Below are 22,770 nucleotides of genomic sequence, written 5' to 3'. Positions count from 1 at the left end.
ACACAAAGATGTTCAAAAAAGGAAAAAGACATCTAATTTACCACTATAAAAGACTTCCTAAAATAAACTATCGCTTCACATTTAATTCACGTAGTAATTACTACATGATTAAAAAACAGTGACAACTCAAAATTCCAAAATAAGAGTCACAGAGAATAATCTCCTACTGAACTAACATAAGTAAAGAATGGGTCTTTTTACTCCAATATATTAGGAACAAAACAAATAGCAAATTAAAACTATTTAAAAACTATTAAATACTTAATTAAAATATACAGTACTCCCTTGCCCATTACTCAAAAAGTTATGTTTTAAAAATGCACAGTTCACCTACTGGGCAAATGAGAACTTTTAAACTCAGTTTTATTTCTCCCAGTAACTTTCGGATGCTATTAAAACAGTATTTCAATATAAGAAATAGATCTGCAATAGGTATACCACCTTAGCAAATACTTACCTTACCAAACAGAAAAATGACAGTTTCAGAATGGCTGCATCCAAAATGCAGGTGCCATGATTTTTGTTTAATTAGATCACAGTTATTTTATGAGTAATACTAGAATCTTTTGCCTTTAATCTAAAGCTCTGACAACAGTAATTCAGGCTTACTTGTTAAAACTTTATTAGGAGGGCCCAAGGAACACATCAAACCCAAATGGCCAATATGAGAATGGAACCACTGATCTGGTGTAAACCAACCCATCCAACCAAGTGTTTAAAAAAAAAAAAAAAAGACTAGCAATATTGGGAACAAATTTTTAGTAATAAAATTTACAAAACTTCTAATCATCCTCTGTTGTTCAAGGGATTCTTTCTACAGTGTACATGTTATTTCTCTTCTCTCCAGCTGTTCCTCAATCCACTACAAACTAATTTTAGCCTTCATCCTTTGATGAAACTATTCTAATCACTAACAGTATTAATATCCAATAACAATATAAAAACTCAATGGAAAGCCCTTTTGTTCAGCTCTTAGTTTCACCAGATAGTCTATGGAATTTAAAACAACTGACCACTCATTAAAAATTTCTCCTCCCCCAGATTCCGAGGTGTTACTCTTTCATGGTTTTACCTCATATCTTCTCTGTCTGCTCTGTCAGTTCTACTACTTCATTATAGATATGTCTATGTGTTTATGTGCATATATATGTGTGTATCAATCAGTAGGCCTCAGGGTTTCTATATTCTGTGTTTTCTCTCAATCTTTCTGTTAATTTTCTTATTTTGTAGATTCCTCCTATGTGATTTCATCCATTGTCTAATACAGTCCATACAAAGACAGTATCAGATACAATGTATATCAGATTTTTACTCTATTTAATTCTATATAGACAATGGATGAGATCACCAAGGAAGGACCTGCAAAATAGTTTAAAAAAAAAAAAAAGGTGGTGGCTGGGGTGGAGAGGGAGAGGAACATACAATAATGGAACTCCAGTGGTCATATATGGATGTGAGAGTTGGACTGTGAAGAAAGCTGAGCGCCAAAGAATTGATGCTTTTGAACTGTGGGGTTGGAGAAGACTCTTGAGAGTCCCTTGGACTGCAAGGAGATCCAACCAGTCCATTCTGAAGGAGATCAGCCCTGGGATTTCTTTGGAAGGAATGATGCTAAAGCTGAAACTCCAGTACTTTGGCCACCTCATGCGAAGAGTTGACTCATTGGAAAAGACTCTGATGCTGGGAGGGATTGGGGGCAGGAGGAGAAGGGGATGACAGAGGATGAGATGGCTGGATGGCATCACCGACTCGATGGACATGAGTCTGAGTGAACTCCGGGAGTTGGTGATGGACAGGGAGGCCTGGCGTGCTGCGATTCATGGGGTCGCAAAGAGTCGGACACGACTGAGTGAATGACCAGAACTGAAGGACAATAAATATAGACAGAAATCGACAGATATACAGATATATAAAGAGTGATGACTCTCAAGTCCGTATTCTCACCCTGATCTTTCTAATAAACTAAAGATTCATATTAACAACTTCCTACTGGTTTTCTTCGTCTGTTTAGCCTCACACTCACCTCACATTCAACCTTTCAAAACTGGACTCCTTATCTTTTCCTCCTTATATGCTAAGGATCCCATCATCTAATAACCATCCAAGTAAAAACTTCCACTATGATTAAACTCAACCCATACCAAATCAATCACCACATCTTAGTTTTTCTTCCAGCTACCTCTTGAATTTGTCTGCTCCTTTCCACCTTCACAGTCATTGTTTTTATTTATGCTCTCACCTTTCTTTGAACTACTGCAATAGTCTTACATATATGACCATCTAACTATTAATTACAGTGTGAAGTGGGTATTATTTAATATAGGCATACCTTATTTTATTGCTCCTCACTTTATTTGCACTTTGAAGATTGTTTTTTTTTTAAACAAATTGAAGGTCTATGGCAACCCTACTTCAAACCAAGTTTATTGGTGCTGTTTTTTACAACAACAATTGCTCACTTCAAGTCACTGTGTCATATTTTGGTAGGTCTCACAATATTTCAAACTTTTTCATTATTATTATTTTTGGCTTGTGATCAGTGAGCTCTGCTGTTTCTATCACAGTTGTTTTCAGGTGCCATGAACCACACACCCATTTAAGATGGTGAACTTAACTGATAAATGTTGTGTGTATTCTGACAGCTCCACTGACCAGCCAGCCATTCCCCGCATTTCTCCCCTTTTCCTTGTGCCTCCTTATTCCCTGAGATACAATACTGTTGAAATCAGGCCATATGATAACCCACAATGGCCTCTAAGTGTTCAAGAGAAAGGAAGTACTGCATATCTCTCATTCTAAACTGAAAGCTAGGAATGATCAAGCTTAGTGAGGAAGGCCTGTCGCAAGCCAAGATAAGCCAAAAACTAGGGGTCTTGTCCCAAACAGCCAAGTTGGGACAAAGAAAAAGTTCTTGAAGGAAATTAAAAGTGCTACTCCACTGAACACGTAAGTGGTAAAAATGTGCAAAAGCCTTACTGCTGATAATGGAAATAGTTTTAGTGGCCTAGATAGAAGATCAAACCAGCCACAACATTCCTTGAAGCCAGAGTCTTATCCAGAACAAGGACCTAACTTTCTTCAATTCTATGAAGGCAGAAAGAGGTGAAGAAGCTGCAGAAGAAAAGTTTGAAGTTAAAAAGAGATTGATTTATGATATTTAAGGAAAGAAGCCATCTCCATAAAATAAATGTGCAACTTGAAGCAGCAAGTTCTAATGTAGAAACTGCAGCAACTTATCCAGAAGATTTTGGTAAGATCATTAATGAAGGTGACAACATTAAACAATAGATTTTTTATGTAGATGAAACAGCCTCCTATCGGAAGAAGGTACCACCTAAAGCTTTCATAGCTAGAAGAGAAGTCAATGCTTGGCTTCAAAGTTTCAAAGAACAGGCTGATTTTCTTGTTAGGGGCTAATGAAGCTAGAGGCTTGAAGTCAAAGCCAGTGCTCATTTACCATTCTGAAAATCTTAGGACCCTTCAGAATTAAGCTAAATCTGTCTATGCTCTCTAAAAATCAATGACATAGCCTTGATGATAGCACATTTGTTTATGACATGGCTTACCACTGTAAGCCCCACTGTTGAAACCTAATGCTCAGAAAGATTCCTTTCAAAATATTACTGTTCACTGACAGTGCACCTGGTCACCCAAAAACTCTGTTGGAAATGTAAAATGAGATTAATGTTGTTTTCATGCCTCCTAACACAATATCCATTCTGCAGCCCAAGGATCAAGGAATAATCCTGACTTTCAAGTCTTATTATTTAAGAAATACATTTTGTAAGGCTATAGCTGTCAAAAAAGAGCCATTCCTCAGATGGATCTGTGAAAAGTAAACTGAAAACCTTGTGGAAAAGATTAACCATTCTAGGTGCTATTAAGAAAATTCATGATTCATAGGGAAAAGTCAAAATATCAACATTAACTGAAGAAGCTGATTCTAACCTTCATGGATGACTTGGAGGTGTTCAAGACCAGTGGAAGAAGTAAGCACAGATGTAACAAAAAGAGCAAGAGAACTAGAGTTAGAAGTGGAGCCTAAAGATGTGACTGACTTGCTGCAAACTCATGGTAAAAGTTGCACAAGGAGTTCCTTTTCATGGATAAGCAAAGAAAATGCTTTCTTGAGATGGAATCTACTTCTGGTGACAATGCATGTGGATTACTGAAATGACAACAAAGGACTGAGAATATTACACATGCTCACTTAATAAAGCGCTGGCAGGGTTGGAGAGTATTGACCCCAACTGTGAAAGAAGTTCTACTGTGGGCAAAATGTTATCAAACAGCACTGCATGATACAGAGTAATTTTTCATGAAAGGAATCAAAATCGCTGTAACAAACTTCACTTTGCCTTTTTAAAAATATAAATTGTCAATCTTCAGTAACCACCACCCTGATAAGTCAGTAGCCATCAACATCAAGGCAAGACCTTTCACCAACAAAAAGCTTACTCACTGAAGGCTTAGATGATGGTTAGCATTTTTGGCAATAAATATCTTTTAATTAATGTGTGTACATTGTTTTTCTTAGACATAGTGCTACTGCATACTTCATAGGCTACAATACAGTATAAACCTAACTTTTATATGCACTGGAAAACCAAATAATTTGTGTGACTCACTTTTTGTGATATTTGCTTTATTGCAGTGGCCTGGAATTGCACCCACAATCTGAGGTATACCTGTATTTTACGTTACAGCTTATACTAAATTGTAGTAGAAGCATTTTTACGATTTTGCCACCTGGCCCAGGCAGGTGTTTTCTTTTCCTTTTGTACTGAGATTAAAGAAGTTTTAATTCCATGTTTATTAGAACAAACATGTTAATGAAAATTATACAAGCAGTGATACACTTTAAGAGAGTATTCAAAATAAACCTAACTTCACTAAGCCAGTTTCATCTCATTATCAATTTTTGTATATAGCAACTAGAACTATTCAATTACATTCATATGCATTATTGAGCAAAAAGCTTTTACTGGGATCAGTTCTTAGTACTGATATGGACTCACTGGAGATTCTGCATTTAGTGCTATGAGTTGGGGGTTTAGCATTTATTTGGTTGGAATATGGACCAAAGGGTGGCCCATGGTGAGTGAACTGGAAATGCTGGACATGCCTTGGTTCAATGTAAAGAAAGGGAAAACTGGTGAGAAAGAAATTGGGGAAGATGTATGGAGACACACCTTTCTGAATATGCTAAAACTGTGAAGATGCTGCTTCCCACGTGAATGCTTGCCAAAGGGTGACCTCAGCAGAGGATTTTTAAAAATCAGTTGAAAGATTCTGATTTAGGCTCTAAGGAAAGTGTGGTCCAAAATTTCTTGTGGCAAGAGCATTCTCATTCTTCCCTTCTGGGCTGGACAAATCACAAAAGCTGCAGTGTTGCCCTACTTAGATGAAAGGAATATAATAATATCTGCTTCTTCCACTATGCTCTCTGCTCTACGAGGTCAGTTTCAGCTCATCTCTGAAAACTGTAATACTATTTGCTATTAAGCACTAAAAAGTTCTGTTTTATTTTTTGTTTCTTGCTTTTTATTTTTGGAGTCAAATATTTTTCATTGCTTGATAGAGAAAGGGGAAAATGGTGCTCTCAAGTTAGAGAAATAAAAGATTTTAAGTCATTAAAAAAAAAAAAACTCAATTGAATGGGATGACCCATTCCGTGGATACCAGTCAGCCTCTATCCTCAGAAAGCCCAATAAGCTTATGAACAAAGTAGCTACAGTAGCTGGAAATGAGGTTATACATGGGCTCAGCAACACGGATTTCTACTCGCCAAGGTGATCTGGCTACTGCCACTGCTAAGTGTCCAATCTGCCAGCAACAGAGATCAACACTACACCCCTGATATGACACCTTCCCAGGGGTAATCAACCTACTACCTGGTAGCAGGTTAATCATACTGGACCAGTTCCAAAATGGAAGGGACGTTTTGCTCTTACTGGAATACACACTTACTCTGGATATGGACTTGCTTTCCCAGCATGCAATGCTTCTGTCAAAACTATCATCCGTGGAATTACAGAATGCCTCTCCACTGTGATGGTATTCTACACAGCACTGCTTCTGATCAAGGAGTGCACATCATAACAAAATAAGAACAGCAATGGGCCCATGCTCGTGGAACTCATCAGTCTTATCAAATTCCCTAATATCAAGCAGCTGGACTGACAGAAGGGTGGAATGACCATTTGAAAACTCATTTCCAGTGCCAGCTAGGTGGCAATACCTTACAAGACTGGGACAAGGTTCTCCAGAAGAATGAATATGCTGTGAGTCACTGTGCAATATAGTGTCATTTTCCCCCATAATTCACAGATATAGGAATCAAGGGGTGTAAATAGGAGTGACACTATTACTGCTACAGACTCACCAACAAATGTTTGCTTTGCAACATTATGCTCTGCTGGTCTAGATTTCTTACTTCCTGAGGGAGGAATGGTTCCATGAAGAGACAGTAAACTGGAAGTTAAGGCAAACCACTTTGAGTCCTCACACATCTGAATCATTGAGTAAAAAAAGAGAATTATGGTGTTGGTTTGGCTGACTGATCACTACCGAGTAGTCCACTACACTACAGTGGAGATTTGGAAGAATATATGTGAAACATAGGAGATCCTTTCAAGTGTCTCTAATATTTTCATGCCTTGCAATTAAGGTAAAAAAAATTACAATAATTCAATACAGGAAGGATTGCTTATGGCCCAGATCCTTCAGGATTCAAGGTTTGGGTCATCCCACCAAGCAAAGAACCATGACCAGCTGAAGTGCTTGTTGAAGGTAAAGGAATACAGAGTGGGTAGTGGAAGAAGGTAGTTACAAATACTACCACATGATGACTTACATATATAAGGACTGCAACTGCCATGAGTAATTCCTCCCAATTTTGCTATGAATGTTTTCTGTTTTCTTTGAATATGTGTGTTTTCTTTCCTCTCTTGTTCTCTTACCATGCAATATAAGATGCACTGACTTTATATTATAGCATTTAAGTATTGTTAATTTTACAGTATATCCTGTAATTAAATTACAAGATATCAAGAAGGGAAAACATTACTCAAGAATTTCACCACCTCTTCTGGGGAAGGCATTAGTACATATTTGGTTATGCTCCGGACATAACTGTACGAAGTTATGCAGAATTATGACCTTATTGTTTTCTTTACCTGGAGATTAAGTATAGATTAACAAGATGCACATGGGTGCCAAGTTGACAAAGGCTGGACTTGTGATGGTCAATTCTCATCAACTTGACTAGCACATGGGATGCCCAGATTAGACATTATTTCTGGGTGTTTCTATGAAGGTGTTTTCAGATGACTTAGTAGACTGCCCTCCCAACGTAAGTGGGGACCAGCCAATCTGTTCAGGGCCTTAATAGAACATGTAGCAGGAAAAGGGAGGATTCATTCTGTTCCTGCCTGCTGCTTGAGCTAGGACATTAGTCTTCTCCTACCCTTGGACTGGAATTACTTTCATTACTCTGCAGAACTCTAATACAGGGTAAATTTTATAAGATAACATTTACTGATTATAGAGGTTTTATTATTCTTGCTTGGTTTTGGTCCCTTTCAATTGGCTCAGAGCTTCTGCAATTGAATTCTCTTATCTGGTATTTATTTCTACATTTCCAATTTTGCTGTTCAAAATTTTGCAGATCTAAATTTGATCAGGAAAATGATATACTTCTGATATTAAAACTTCACCTGTCAGTTTTAGTCTTTTAAGTTTTGGTTATTAGCCATTTATGCCACTGACCAAACAAGCTGATAAAATAATGAAATAATGTTAATATTAATCTTAATAATAACTACCACTTATTGAGTACTCATTCTATGCTAAGCATTTTTCCAGAGGACCAACTCACTTAAATTTCAATAATCCTTTATTATATACAGGATAAAAAAATTTGTATTATATACAGAAGTAATTTGTAAAAGGACAAATATTGAGTGGCAGAATTGGGATAAAAATGCCACTGTTAAAAGACATTGCTGTGCACTGTAAAATACCTGTTTCAATTTTTAAAATTTTTCCATGGGGTGGGGGTGGGGGAGTGTCATTTATAAAACAAGGAGTTTTGTTTCTCTTGTTTTTATGAAGCCTTTTAACTTAACTACCTCCAGCGGAATAAGAGATATCAAGAAAGGCTATGGGTGCCATACAGTCTGAAAAAAAAACTGTAGCACATGTGGGCATTTCCAGCCGCTTATCAGGAGGATGTGCCATGATGACAGTGCTATGAAACAAGTGAACACTGAGGAACAAAAATTCCGAGTACCATGTCTACTTAGAAAACTTTTTAGCATGGATAGTCCACCTCACTTTATAGTTTTCCCAAACCAAATAGAAAAAAATAATTAAAAAACAATAAAAATTTAGAAACCAACAACACTGCATTGAAAGTTTTAAAACAAATCAACAAAAACTGGGCTTTTATATATGAGGTTGACTTGAGGTCAGGAAAAGAATGATAAACTTTCAAGTTTAATTAGGTCCCATTTGTTTATTTTTGCTTTTATTTCCAATATTCTGGGAGGTGGGTCATAGAGGATCCTGCTGTGATGTATGTCGGAGAGTGTTTTGCCTATGTTCTCCTCTAGGAGTTTTATAGTTTCTGGTCTTACATTTAGATCTTTAATCCATTTTGAGTTTATTTTTGTGTATGGTGTTAGAAAGTGTTCTAGTTTCATTCTTTTACAAGTGGTTGACCAGTTTTCCCAGCACCACTTGTTAAAGAGATTGTCTTTAATCCATTGTATATTCTTGCCTCCTTTGTCAAAGATAAGGTGTCATGGGGAGGGAGGATGGAGGAGGGTTCAGGATGGGGAACACATGTATACCTGTGGCGGATTCATTTTGATATATGGCAAAACCAATACAATATTGTAAAGTTAAAAAATAAAATTAAATTTAAAAAAAATAAAGAATGATAAACTTTTGAGAGAAGAAAGAAATCATCAAGGGGCTTCCCTGGTGGCTCACTGGTAAAGAATCTGCCTGCCAACGCAGGAGACATAGGTTCTACCCCTGATCCAGGAAGATCTCACATGCCACAGAGCAACTAAGCCCCTCCGCAACAAGAGAAGTTGCTGCAATGAGAAGCCCACACACTGCAAATAGAGAGTAGCCCCTACTCACCTCAACTAGAGAAAACACCATAAAGCAACGAAGACCCAGCACAGCCAAAATAAATAAATAAAATTACTTTAAAAAATCATCAAAGCCAAGAGAAGCTCAAAGTGAGGTTTAATAACAACTATCACATTGAGCCCAAGCCCTGATCATTTCCCATGCAGCTGTTTCATTTTAATATGTTCCTGTAACACTCACTACAAAACAGATTTTTAAAGTTTATGATGATAACAACAATGATGATAGCGGCTAACATCTACTGAGTGCTCATTATATGTCAGGCATATGCTAAGCACTTTGTATTCTCACTTAACCTAAGTAACCTAAAAAGACCCAGCAAGGTAAAAAGAAATTGGCAATTCTGTCACTTGGGAATATGGATTACAGAGCCCATATTCATAACTTGCAAGCCATATAAAGGATGAAATAATACTTTTTAGAGCTTAATATATTGTTTTAATATGTGAAAGTATTAGTCCCTCAGTAATGTCTGACTCTTTGCAACCCCATGGATTGTAGCCTGCGAGGCTCCTCTGTCCATGGAATTTTCCAGGCAAGAATACTGGAGTGAGTAGCCATGTCCTTCTCCAGCATATCTTCCCGATCCAAGGATTGAACACTGATCTCCTGTATTGCAGTGAGATTCTTTACTGTCTGAGCCACCAGGGAAGAATTTTAATATGTACTACATTAAGAATTAGAGCTTCCCAGGTGACTCAGTGGTAAAGAATCTGCCTGCCAATGCAGGAGATGCCAGAGAGTCAGGTTCAATTCCTGAGTAAAGAAGATCCCCAGGGTGGGGGGCATGTCAATCCACTGGAGTATTCTTATCTGGAGAATACCCACAGACAGAGGTGCCTGGCGGGTTACAGTCCATGGGGTTGCAAAGAGTTGGACACTGGGTGACTAAGCACAACACAGCACATGGTACATTCTACTGTTACGGCTAAAGCATCTGAGAAAACTATTATTACATAGGCAAATGGTCAAGAATATGATTCCATGCAAAGAAATATCAGAAGATAAAAAAAATTTAAATAAAAAGTTGTATCTTGCTCTCCCACCCAGCATACGATTCCAAAAGACGTTTGTAATCCTCCCTACATGCTCCATGTAGTCTTTGTTTAAAAGAAATCCAAACAATATGGATGCCCTATTTAAGATTTGCCACACTAAACTTTTTTGAAAAAATGGTATAGCATTTTTTAAATGATTTCCAACATCTGAAAACTTACATACATCCTTTAAGGTGGAAGATCATCTCTGATTATTTTTATACTCAACTGCAAGATACTCTGATGAAAAAAAATGCTAAGAAAACAATTATTTCCATTAAAGTGAGCATTCATTTATTATTTAGGCTGAAAAGAAATGATTACATATGAATGTAAAAGGTTTAATCTTAGACTAAGGCCAAAATTATTTTGGAAGAAAACTTCTGTTCAGATTTCTAGGCATACTGACCAACAGTGTAAGAATTTACCAAGCTTAAAAAGTTAGCTTAAAGCTCAACATTCAGAAAACTAAGATCATGGCATCCAGTCCCATCACTTTATAGCAAATAGATGGAGAAACAGTGGAAACAGTGGCTGACTTTATTTTTCTGGGCTCGAAAATCACTGCAGATGGTGACTGCAGCCATGAAATTAAAAGATGCTTACTCCTTGGAAGGAAAGTTATGACCAACCTAGATAGCATATTAAAAAGGAGAGATGTTACTTTGTTAACAAAGGTCTGTCTAGTCAAGGCTATGGTTTTTCCAGTGGTCATGTATGGATGTGAGTGTTGGACTATAAAGAAAGCTGAGCACCGAAGAATCGATGCTTTTGAACTGTGTTGGAGAAGACTCGGAGATCCAAGCAGGCAATCCTGAGGGAGATCAGTCCTGGGTGTTCATTGGAAGGACTGATTTTAAAGCTGAAACTCCAATACTTTGGCCACCTGATGTGAAGATCTGACTCATTTGAAAAGACCCTGATGCTGGGAAAGATTGAGGGCAGGAGGAGAAGGGGACAACAGAGGATAAGATGGCTGGATGGCATCACCAACTCGATGGACATGGGTTTGGGTGGACTCCAGGAGTTGGTGACGGACAGGGAGGCCTGGCGTGCTGCAGTTCATGGGGTCGCAAAGAGTCGGACATGACTGAGCAACTGAACTGAACTGAATATACTCTATTTTGGATTTCTAGGAAATTTAAATAAACTTACCAATAATTACATGGCTTTTAAAAATTAAATGGCTTTTTCTTGAAATGTCACCGAAGTACAGTTTAAAAGTGTTTATTGTGCAGGAAGAGATGTTAGATATTAACTTCCATATTCATAAAGAAAAACAAACCCACTAGGTAAAATCAGGTGTTGGGCAATTCTAAATGCTGCTCAACAAACATATTTTCTAAAATGAATTATCTAAAAGATTTCACAAGTGCACTAACAGTTTTTAATTTATTAATGTTTATTCATATGTTTACTCTAAGTACGATTAGTTTTTATTCCTCACACCAAATCCTTGGTTCTTAAAATTATCACATAATTATTTCATATTTTCTTCTAGAATTATAGGAAGAGGAAGGAAGATCAAAAGAAATCTTGCCTAGCCTCCTGTTTAGTACCTCCTGGTACAAAGGTCCCAATCATCTGAAAGGCAGTCACTTCAGCAGTCAACAACGTTAACTATTACAATCCTTCTTGTATACGCTGATCCTAGCCAATAAACTGATGGACAAAGATTACTTATTCAGGACACCTGAATGATAGGCAGTCGTGTGTAGCATAAAAAGTTTTTAAATATTAATAGACCAAGCAAGACTCAGTAGATCTCCTCAGGAAAAACCATCCAACACACTCAACACACTCAACACACTCAATGCCTCAACACACTCAAAAGGGACAGTCAGACATGCGACTGTATGAAATGTTACTGGACATTTCTACCTCTATGGGCTTCCTAGGAAAACTGATGCATAACATTGTATAGCAAACACTTCAAGGGATCAGTTCAGTTCAGTCGCTCAGTCGTGTCCGACTCTGCGACCCCATGAACAGAAGCACGCCAGGCCTCCCTGTCCATCACCAACTCCCAGAGTCCACCCAAACCCATGTCCATTGAGTTGGTGATGCCATCCAACCATCTCATGCTCTGCCGTCCCCTTCTCCTCCTGCCCTCAATCTTCCCCAGCATCAGGGTCTTTTCAAATGAGTCTAGCTCTCCGTATCAGGTGGCCAAAGTACTGGAGTTTCAGCTTCAACATCAGTCCCTCCAATGAACACCCAGGACTGATCTCCTTTAGAATGGACTGGTTGGATCTCCTTGCAGTCTAAGGGACTCTCAAGAGTCTTCCCCAACACCATAGTTCAAAAGCATCAGTTCTTCTGTGCTCAGCTTTGTTTATAATGCAACTCTCACATCCATACATGACTACTGGAAAAACCATAGCCTTGACCAGGATAGTTTAATCTAAATGCTTGGATTTATCTTATGCTTAGTTTAATGTTTATCATTTAAAATTACTAAATGGAAGTAAATTTTATTTAGTACAGTAAATACTAAGTAATAAATTAACACAGATCATTGTACAGCACAAGAAAATATAGCCACTACTTTGTGATAACTTTAAATGGAGTAAATATGTTGCATACCTGAAACTAGTATTATAAACCAACTACATATTTCAATTAAAAAATTATAATAAAATAACATCATTTTTGAAAACCAGCAATATCAAGTTCATTGGAACCAGTGACCTGTTAAAGACAATCATTCAATAATTGTGTACTGCACAAATGCTTTTTAAGGAATATCAATACTCAAAATCTATTAAAATTATATTAAAAACTGCCATTCAAAAGTTTAATATATATCATCGTACCAACTGCATTAAAAATGATATGAAACACCAAAACAAATAAAAGCACATGAGTCTGGAATGATACAAAAGTATTCAAAGTACATGAGAGAGAGAGATTGAAGGGGAAAAAAAGAAAAAATTCTCTTTTACAGAGAAACATTAGCTAACAGAGTAGGAAAAAATGAGAAAATATGGAAATCACCATCTTGAAAACCCAATCAGAGGATGCTAAAACCATTAGGTAATAGATGAACAGAGGACAAGATATTTATTTGGTACAAAAGTATTTCCCAATATATTAATTATTGCAAAGAAGAAACCATACCTTTACAAGGGAGAGGGTGTATGGTAACCAAACTCGGCATGACAAACTAACTCAGCATCACTAAATAGTGGGAACTTACATTATGGGATTCCTGATTTAAAGCAAAGTTCACAACATCATCTATAATCTAAATGTTAAAAAATATTTACTGAATCTAGTTTACAGAAGATATGACACCATGAAGAAGGAATCAGACAAATCCAGGGTATAAGACAAGACAAATTAGTTACATATGTAAAAAGCCAATGTTATCCCTAAATGGGCTATTATTTTTTTCTGTCTTTAGTCAGTCTAGACAGTTTTATCAACTTCATTGATGCTTTAAAAGAACCAGCATTTGGTTTCACAGATTTTCTCTATTTTTGTTTTATACTGTTTTCAATTTCATTAATTTTTACTCTCTTTATACTTGTTCCTTCTACTTGCTTTAGGTTTAATTTTCTTGGACAAATCTAGTTTCTTAAGGTAGAAGAATAGATTGTTGGTTTGAGACTTATTTCCTTTCCTAATATAAGCATTCGATGCTATAAATTTTTCACTAGCCAATGCTTTAAGTAGTCATTTTTAAGTAATTGAGAGGTGATTTTAAAGCTTAATGATGTTGAGGATCTTTTCAAATGTTTGTTGCCTTTTGTATATTTCTTTGGAAAAAGGTCTATTTAAGTCTTCTGCCTACTTAAAAAAATGTCTTACTGAAATACAATTGACGTATAACATTATATTAACTATAGCTGTACAAAATCATGGTTTGGTATTCGTATAAATTGCGAAAGGATCACCACAATGTCTAACATTCATCACCATACGCAGTTACAATTTTGCACTTTCAAAACCTATTCTCAGCAACTTTCAAATGTGCAATATAGTATTGTCAACTATAATCACCATGTTGTGTATTACATTCCCATGACTTATTTATAACTGGAAATCTCTACCTTTTGATTCCCTTAACTACATTTCACTCATCCTCCCATCTCTTGAAACCACCAATCTATTGTCTCTATCTATGAGCCTGGACTTTTTGTTTTTGGGTTCACATATAAGTGAGTCATGTGATATGTGCCTACACTATCTGACATTTCTCTTAGCATAATGCCTTCAATGTCCATCCGTGTTGTTGCAAATAGCAAGATTTCATTGTTTTCATGGCTGAATAATATTCTAGCATGCAAGGGTGTATTGTGTGTGTTTATGTGTATCATTTTCTTTATCCATTCATCCATTGGTGGACACGTAGGTTGTTTCCATGTCTTGGTTGATGCTGTATAATTCTCTGTTCATTTTAAAACTGAGTAGTCTTTTTGTTCCGGAGAAGGCAATGGCAAGCCACTCCAGTACTCTTGCCTAGAAAATCCCATGGATGGAGGAGCCTGGTAGGCGGCAGTCCATGGGGTCGCTACAAGTTGGATGCGACTGAGCGACTTCACTTTCACTTTTCACTTTCACACAATGGAGAAGGCAATGGCAACCCACTCCAGTGTTTTTGCCTGGAGAATCCCAGGGACGGCAGAGCCTGGTGGGCTGCCGTCTATAGGGTCACACAGAGTTGGACACGACTGAAGCGACTTAGCAGCAGCAGCAGCAGCAGTCTTTTTGTTCAGAGTCCTCTATACATTCTAGATGCTAAACAATTAAATATGTGATTTGCAAATATTCTCTACCATTTTGTTGGCTGTCTTTTCATTTTCTGGATAATGTTCTTTGATGCTCAAAGGGTTTACTTTTGAAGTTCAGTTTACCTGTTTTTTGGTGGTGGTTGTTGCTCATCCTTTTGGTGCCAAAGAATTCATATCTAAGAATCCACTGCCATATCTGAGCTCATGAAGGTTTATCTTTATGTGTTTTAAAAGCACAAAGATGGCTGATATTCATTTTGAGTAATTTTTTAATGTGGTGTATGATAAGAGTCTAAGTTTATTTTTTTGCATGGGGATATCCTGTTTTCCAAGAACCATTTGTTAAAGAACCTATTCTTCCTTACCAATTGGTCTTGGTAACCTTTTTTGAAAATCAATTGGCCATAGATGTATTGGCTTATTTCCGAACTCTCAATTTCTACTTCAGTGATCTATATTTCTATCTTCTTGCCACATTGTTTTGATTATTCTAGCTCTGTAGTAAGTTCTCAAATTGGGAAATGTGAGTCTGCCAACTCCGTTCTTTTTCCAAGATTGTTTTCCCTATTTAGAGCTCTTTGCAATTCCATGTGAACTTCAGGATAAGTTTTCTCATTTCTGTAAAAGACTGATAGGGTTGACAGAATTAAATCTATACATCATATTAGGTAGCACTGACATCTTAATAATATGAATCTTCCAATATATGAACATGGGGTCTTTCCATTTATTTATGCCTTAATTTCTTTCATCAACAGATGAATGGATAAACAATGATTCATAGTCTTCAGTGCACAGTCTTTCATCTTCCTAGTTAAATTTACTCCTATGTACCATAATGAATTATCACTTAACATCTACCATGAGGATGGCTATTTTTTCTTTAAATAAAAAACAGTAAAGAAAAAAAGCAAAGCAAAGAACAAGACTTGTTGAGGATGTAGAGAAATTAATTGGAACCCTTGTACATTGCTGGTGGGAATGTGAAATGATGCAGCAGCTGTGGAAAATAGTCTGCTGATTCTACAAAAAGTTAAACATGGAATTACCATTTGATGCAGCAACTCTGCTTCTAGGTATATAGTCAAAAGAATTAAAAGCAGGGACACAAACAGATATTTGTGTGTTAATGATCAATGATCACAGCAGTATTATTCATGACAGCCAAAAAGTAGAAACAACCAAAATGACCATAAACGGATGAGTGGGTAAACAAAATATATACGCATACAATGGAATATTATGCAGCCACAGTAAAAACTAAGGAAATTCTGATATTAATGCAATGCTACAACAAGAATGAGCCTTGAAAGCATTATGTTAAATGAAATAAGCCAGATACAAAAGGATGAATATTATATGACTCTACTTATATGATACAATGGAGGTTACCAAGGGTGAAAAGGTGGAGGTGCAAAGGACAGTTATTTTTTAATGGGTACAAAGTTTCTGTCTGAGATGATGACAAAGCTCTAGAAATACAGTAGTTATTGTCATACAACAGTAAAAGTATATTTAGTGCCACTGACCTGAGCACTTAAATGGTACATCTTATGTTGTGTCTATTTTACCACAATGAAGAAAAAAATTTTCAAGAAGAAAAAAAGTGGGTGAACATGTTAAGTGCAAGAAGCCAGACACAGAAGCCTCATACCTTACAATTCCATTTATATGAAATTCTAAAAAAGGCAAAACTACAGTGACAGAAAGCAGAAAGGCTGCTGGGAGTGAAAAGGTGAAATGCAAAGGGACATGAAGGAAATTGTGGGGATGATGGAAATGCTCTGTATTTTGACTGTGAAGGTTATACGACTAATGTCCAAAACACATCAAACCATGTATTTTAATTTGATGAATTTGATTGCATGTAACTTATACCTCAACAAAGTTCATTTAAAAAATTAAAGAGAAAGACTTGACATGGTTTAGCCTTATACAATCATTTTGGAAAAGAAAAGAAACCCAATCCTGAGTATCCAAAGTCACAAAGCTAGCAAAACAGGATTAGAATTCAGTTCCCTATATGAAATCCAAAGCTATGTATATCATATAAAATGACACTACTGGCAGTAGAGGGTGGTGATGGTGGTTGATTATATTGGTAATTCAATATCTCCTGCTGGAATAAACTTGAAAACCTTAGAGAATTTTGAAGACTTCATGATGTTATATTGGAAGGCTGTAATCAAGACATTTAGCAATGTCAGTTGGTCAGTTTCAAGAATTGGTATTCTCAGTACCTTGCAAAGAAATTATTCCATTTGTCAAAATTCCAATAAGATTTTGTATCTTTGGATCTTAAATACATTCTGCCTCTGAAGCAATATCAAAAGAGACTAACTACTTTTCCATAAACTCACCTCTCCAATACTTAAAAATAACTACCTATGATGATCTTTAAAACCTTTAGTGGAATCTAAAAATATCCAGGGATTCCACATCTTCCTAAACTTGCCATAATACAGTCTGTAAACATTTCATATGAGTTTTGGTATTCAAACTAGATACAACACCACCAAGTTTCTACAAGCTACTTATAGAACACTATACTTGGGATTTGGGGAGTATCATATTATTACTGGTAATTCCTGATTCTCAATTTCAAGGTTTTGTTACATAAAGCATCACTAAGATATATCTTTAAGATTTAAACTTCAAGACAAAACTATAGATTTATTTCTATGAGATAATCTTTTATTTAGTTTCTTATTCTGAACAGACTGTTTAAATATTTTGAAATCTTGACTCACCATTAGCATATTACCTACATTCCTAAAATATTTCATATATAAACTTTAAACATACCTTTACATGAAGATTTAAATAATATATATTTGAAGCACAGACTTAGCAGACAAAGACCTCTGATATCTCTTCAACATGAATAGCCGTTTTGACACAGTCACTTGTAAAACCACTTGTTTACTAATTCCATCTATATTTTTCTACTCTGTCAAGAATGATATCATGAGAGAGACTACCAATAACTTCTAAGAATTTCTGTTTATTACAGAAATAAAGTTAGTTTGTTATGACATACAGAGTAAATTAGCATTCAGTTAATATAAGTTATTTTTCTATTTATTCACAAATCACATGCTTCAGGAATTTTTAATGAAGCATTATCAAGGTCACCGATCTTCTTTTGAGATATCCAGCCATTATTACTTAGCTGCAGTTGCCAACCTCAAAGCCTTTAGTATCTCTTATTTTGTAAGATCCTTTTAAAAAAGTAATATTCCTGTGATCATCCTGATAACTGATTACCCAGAGATATACACTTTACTTTGAAGTTGAAATTTTAACCAAGGCTCTGATATTTTCACCTATTTTTGTGCATTGCTGTTTTATACATCTGCTTTACAGTTTATTTCAGTTTAAGAGAATGCTTGCTTAGACGGTAACAAAATTGAAGTAGAGATTTGCTTTCTACTTGCTGTATCATAGGCCCTCAGTATGGGTCTGTGTTGGAGAAGTCTCTTGAGAGTCCCTTGGACTGCAAGGAGATCCAACCAGTACATCCTAAAGGAGATCAGTCCTGGGTGTTCATTAGAAGGACTGATGTTGAAGCTGAAACTCCAAATACTTTGGCCACCTGATGCGAAGAGCTGGACTCATTTGAAAAGACCCTGATGCTGGGAAAGATTGAGGGCAGGAGGAGAAGGGGATGACAGAGGATGAGATGGTTGGATGGCATCACCGACTCAATGGACATTGGTTTGGGTGGACTTTGGGAGTTGGTGATGGACAGGGAGGCCTGGTGTGCTGTGGTTCATGGGGTCGCAAAGAGTCGGACATGACCGAGCGACTGAACTGAACTGAACTGTCCCTGAATTAGAGTACAAATATTCTTTTTTTACACTTGACTATTTTCAAAAGCTTCAGTTCATTCTGGCTGCTTCTGTCTGCTCTCTTAGCTCTTTCATTATAAACCAGTATTTTTTTAATCTTTGATACATATCTATCCACAGGTCTTATTATTTGAAAAACTATGTAAAAAACTAACAATTCATGATTCTAATGTATTTTATTAAGACTGTAGCTTATACTAAATGTAAACATAGTATTTATCTTTCCTCATGACAAAATCAGATTACACTGATAACTCAGTTCAGCTTAATTCTCAGCTGCTACTGCTGCTGCTACTAAGTCACTTCAGTCATGTCCGACTCTGTGCGACCCCACAGACGCCCACCAGGCTCCTCTGTCCATGGGATTTTCCAGGCAAGAGTACTGGAGTGGGGTGCCACTGCCTTCTCCGCATGACCTCTCAATTCTGTTTTTCCTGTTTTTATGCTTTGATATTACTGATATTTCATTCAAAGGCAAAATAAAACATCTGAGTTCCCATCTTCTTAGTACAGCTAGCCTTCCACAGCCACAGGTTCTGCACTTGCAGATTCAACCAACCATGGGTTGAAAATATTCAGGAAAAAAAATTCCAGAAAGTACCAAAAAGCAAAATTTGAATTTGTCATACAAAGGCAACTATTTACATAGCATTTATTGGGTTGGCCAAAGAGCTCGTTCAGGTTTGTAAGATGGTACAGACAAACCTGAATGAACTTTTGGCCAGCATAATAGACTGTACTAGGTATTACTATTATAAGTAACCTAGAGATGATTTATAATAGTAATACCTAGTACAATCTATTACGCTGGCCAAAAGTTCATTCAGGTTTGTCTGTACCAAAGTATATGAGAGGATGCATGCAGATTAAATGCAAATATGATGCCTTTTACAAAAGGGACTTGAGCACACAATAATTTGGTATCCTCAAGTGTCCTGGAACCAGTCTTCCACAGATAATAAGCAGTGAATGTATTCTTTGACCACTCTTTTATTCATTTTTTGGTAACCATATTCAATCAACATAATAAGAAAAAAATCTATGTTTTTTTCAATTACCAATTTCTTCTTTTTGCTTTTAGTTTTCTGATTTTCATGCTCAGAAGAGAATACAAGATCTTAATTTTTCTGAATAAAAATAACACCCAACGTTGAAGTCATTCTTTTTGCTTTACGGACCCATATAGAGTTATAAGTTTAACACTTTTTCTTCCTATTCCTGTTACAATCCAACTCTTACTTGAAAACAGAAAGCTGAAATAAGAAATAATATATTCTCAAAGATAAACAGCTGGCTTTTCAACTCTCATATAGTTGGGTTTTTTTTAACTTCCAAATTTTTGATTAAGATCACACTGGTCTGAATTTGCCAATGGAAAATAGTATCTAAGTTACAAAAGATACCTGAGGATAGTTCTATGATCAGTAGCAGTTTACTACTGTAAGTTATGGAGAAGGAAATGGCAACCAACTCCAGTACTCATGCCTGGAAAATTCCATGGACTGAGGAGCCTGATAGGCTACAGTCCATGGGGTCGCAAAGATAGTTAACTAATATTTTTTAAATCTTTTTTTTTTTTTTCATTTTGACAATTTCTCTCTTCTGGAAAAAACGTAAGCATACAACTGAACCCATAATTTAATGCCTCGATGTATGAGGACTACAGTATTTCTAAGACATAAATCACCATATTATCAAAGATCTAAATGAGGTATTTATATATTTTCTATATGTTAGGTAGTATCTTATGTACACAATTAACAAAAACTGGCAAAAGATTTACAAATTAATCTTTTAATTTGTAAAATGAAAAACTACTTTTTATGAAACAGATATCTAAAACCTAAAAAGCAGGTCTGACAAACACCACTTATTTGCTGTGACTGAAAACATAATGTAAGGAAACAAAATAATACCCATTTCTAACAAAACTGTGTAAACAGAAAAAAAAAAAAAATGTTAGAACGAGGAGGCTTTAGGCCACAATAAGACCCCTAAGTATTATAAAACTTAAAATTGATTAAGAATTCAATTACAGTAGAAAACAAAATTGTTAAAAAACTAGAGCACAGAAGTTGTGCTTAAAAAAAAAGTTTAAAGGAAGGGGATGAGGAAGGTGAGAAAAAACACTACCAGACTCCTTACCCATTGTTGTTGGTGCTGGAGCTTCCTGATGGTATTTTCAGCTTGCTCCAGTTTAGCACTGGCCTCATCACTCTGCTGTTTGATGGTGGCCAGCTCCCGTTTTATGAGGTAGTTTTCCTCAGCCTCCTGGGCTCTTGTCACTTGTCCCTTAGGACATAATTTTTGTGTGTGTAAAGCAATTTAGGACAGATTCAAGAAAGACTGCCTTTGTGAGCTTTAGTTACTTACTTTGACATGTTAAAAAAAAAAATCACCTCAGAAAACAGAATAACCTAAGTAATCATTAGCCAGCAGCTTATTGCTCCAGCAAATTTTGGGAGACTCAATGAAAAATTCATCTGATAATCTTAAGAACAATTCCTTTCAGTCAATAAAAATTCAATTCATGCAATATTACTGTACATGCAGGACTAATGTTTTCAATGAATAGTGGTTAATTTTGCAGAATCCACTTATTGCCATTTTGAAATAAATACTTTAAAATAAGGTTAGCTCTAAAACGTGCAAAAGATGGGCTTATTTTAATAAAAGTAACACATTGTTATCAAAAATTAAGTTTACAACCATAGATACCACCCAAAAATTACTTCCAGAAAAATGCATGTAAAATTGCATGCATTAAAATATGAATTTCTAGGTTTAGGACTTCCCTTAGATGTTAGAGAAAATGCTTTAAAAAAAAAAACCAAAAAACTATACCTGTATCAATCTATCTGCCAAGGAAGCACTTTCCTACAAAAGGAAAAATTCAGATAGGAATGTAAGAGACAGAAATAAAACAAAGGTGATAAAATTAGGAATAAGAAGAAACAACACATACCCAAATTCCACCTACTTTTCATTGCAATTAAAATGGACATTTAGATTTTAAAAGTTTTTTATTGTATGTATTTCTATTCTTAAAGAAAAATATATCAAAATAAAGATAAATGGGAGAACATCATGTACTTCTAGAAGAAACCAAACACAAATTCCAAGAGGGTTTTTTTCATAATTTGGGACAAACCAATATCTTCTCTTTAAAGCATACTTTTAAAGTATTTTTAGCATTATCCATATTGTCAAATCATTTATATGAAAGGGAGAAGGAATTTGAGTAAGCAATTCCACTTATAAAGTATGACAGCAATTTGTGCAACAGCAACTTCCAAAGGAACAAAGCAAGGAAAATATGACAAATGATATTAATGAGCTCAACCGAAATAAACTCTAGCATTAACTGAGTAAGTAAACATTGTGGTTATGGACTTTAATTGGTATCTAAGTATTTACAGGATTCTAAGTGCTAAAGAACACACCTAGGCCAAATAAGCCAGCAAAAAACTATTTAATTTTCTGAAGCAAAATCCAAACTTAACACTTTCCAACAGCACCTTTATTATTCTCAAGATTTGAGGAAATAAAAATACTTTCTCTGTGAAAATGTCTTACTCCAAAGATAAAAGGCCACCTAGAAAGAGGTATAGTTTACTATAAACTGAATATTTAGTTTAAAAAAATATATATATATATAAAATTAAAATGACTTAAAGACAATTAAGAGCACAACCTTTTGCAGTTACCAAAAAAGCAGAATTATCTTCAAAGCAACTCTAATAAGATGAAGGCATTATATCCTTAATATAATGTACCTGCAATTATTATACAACAAAAATACATATGTAATAAAGTCCTGTCCTTGTGCTATGCTATTTAATATGAAACCACTTCCAAACAAAAGAAAAAATGCAAATAATCTGTATCTTCATTCATTTTCTTCCTAAATACTGACCAATCAATTTTCAGGGAAGATTTTAAGATATTTGGCAATATCATGAGGAGTATTTTTTAAACAAC

General features: G+C 35.7%; 1 protein-coding gene across 12 annotated transcripts in view; it reads right to left on the bottom strand.

Annotated features, from left to right (window-relative positions):
- Nucleotides 1-22,770, bottom strand: part of EVI5 (ecotropic viral integration site 5) — a 239,151-nt gene that overhangs the window by 96,828 nt on the left and 119,553 nt on the right. For 8 of the 12 annotated variants that reach the window (XM_061411190.1, XM_061411185.1, XM_061411186.1 and 5 more), the window contains 2 exons: nt 21,634-21,666; nt 20,935-21,081 (listed from right to left, as the gene is read on the bottom strand). The exons of 2 other annotated variants lie outside the window; for them this stretch is intronic. In XM_061411190.1, the coding sequence (XP_061267174.1) occupies nt 20,935-21,081; nt 21,634-21,666 (180 nt within the window). The remainder of the gene's footprint in view (nt 1-20,934; nt 21,082-21,633; nt 21,667-22,770) is intronic. 2 more of the 12 variants (XM_061411189.1, XM_061411196.1) reach the window with 1 other exon arrangement.

The sequence above is a fragment of the Bos javanicus genome, chromosome 3, assembly GCF_032452875.1.
Source record: "Bos javanicus breed banteng chromosome 3, ARS-OSU_banteng_1.0, whole genome shotgun sequence".
NCBI classification, from domain to species: domain Eukaryota; kingdom Metazoa; phylum Chordata; class Mammalia; order Artiodactyla; family Bovidae; genus Bos; species Bos javanicus.
This window is presented reverse-complemented; position numbering and strand designations above follow the sequence as displayed.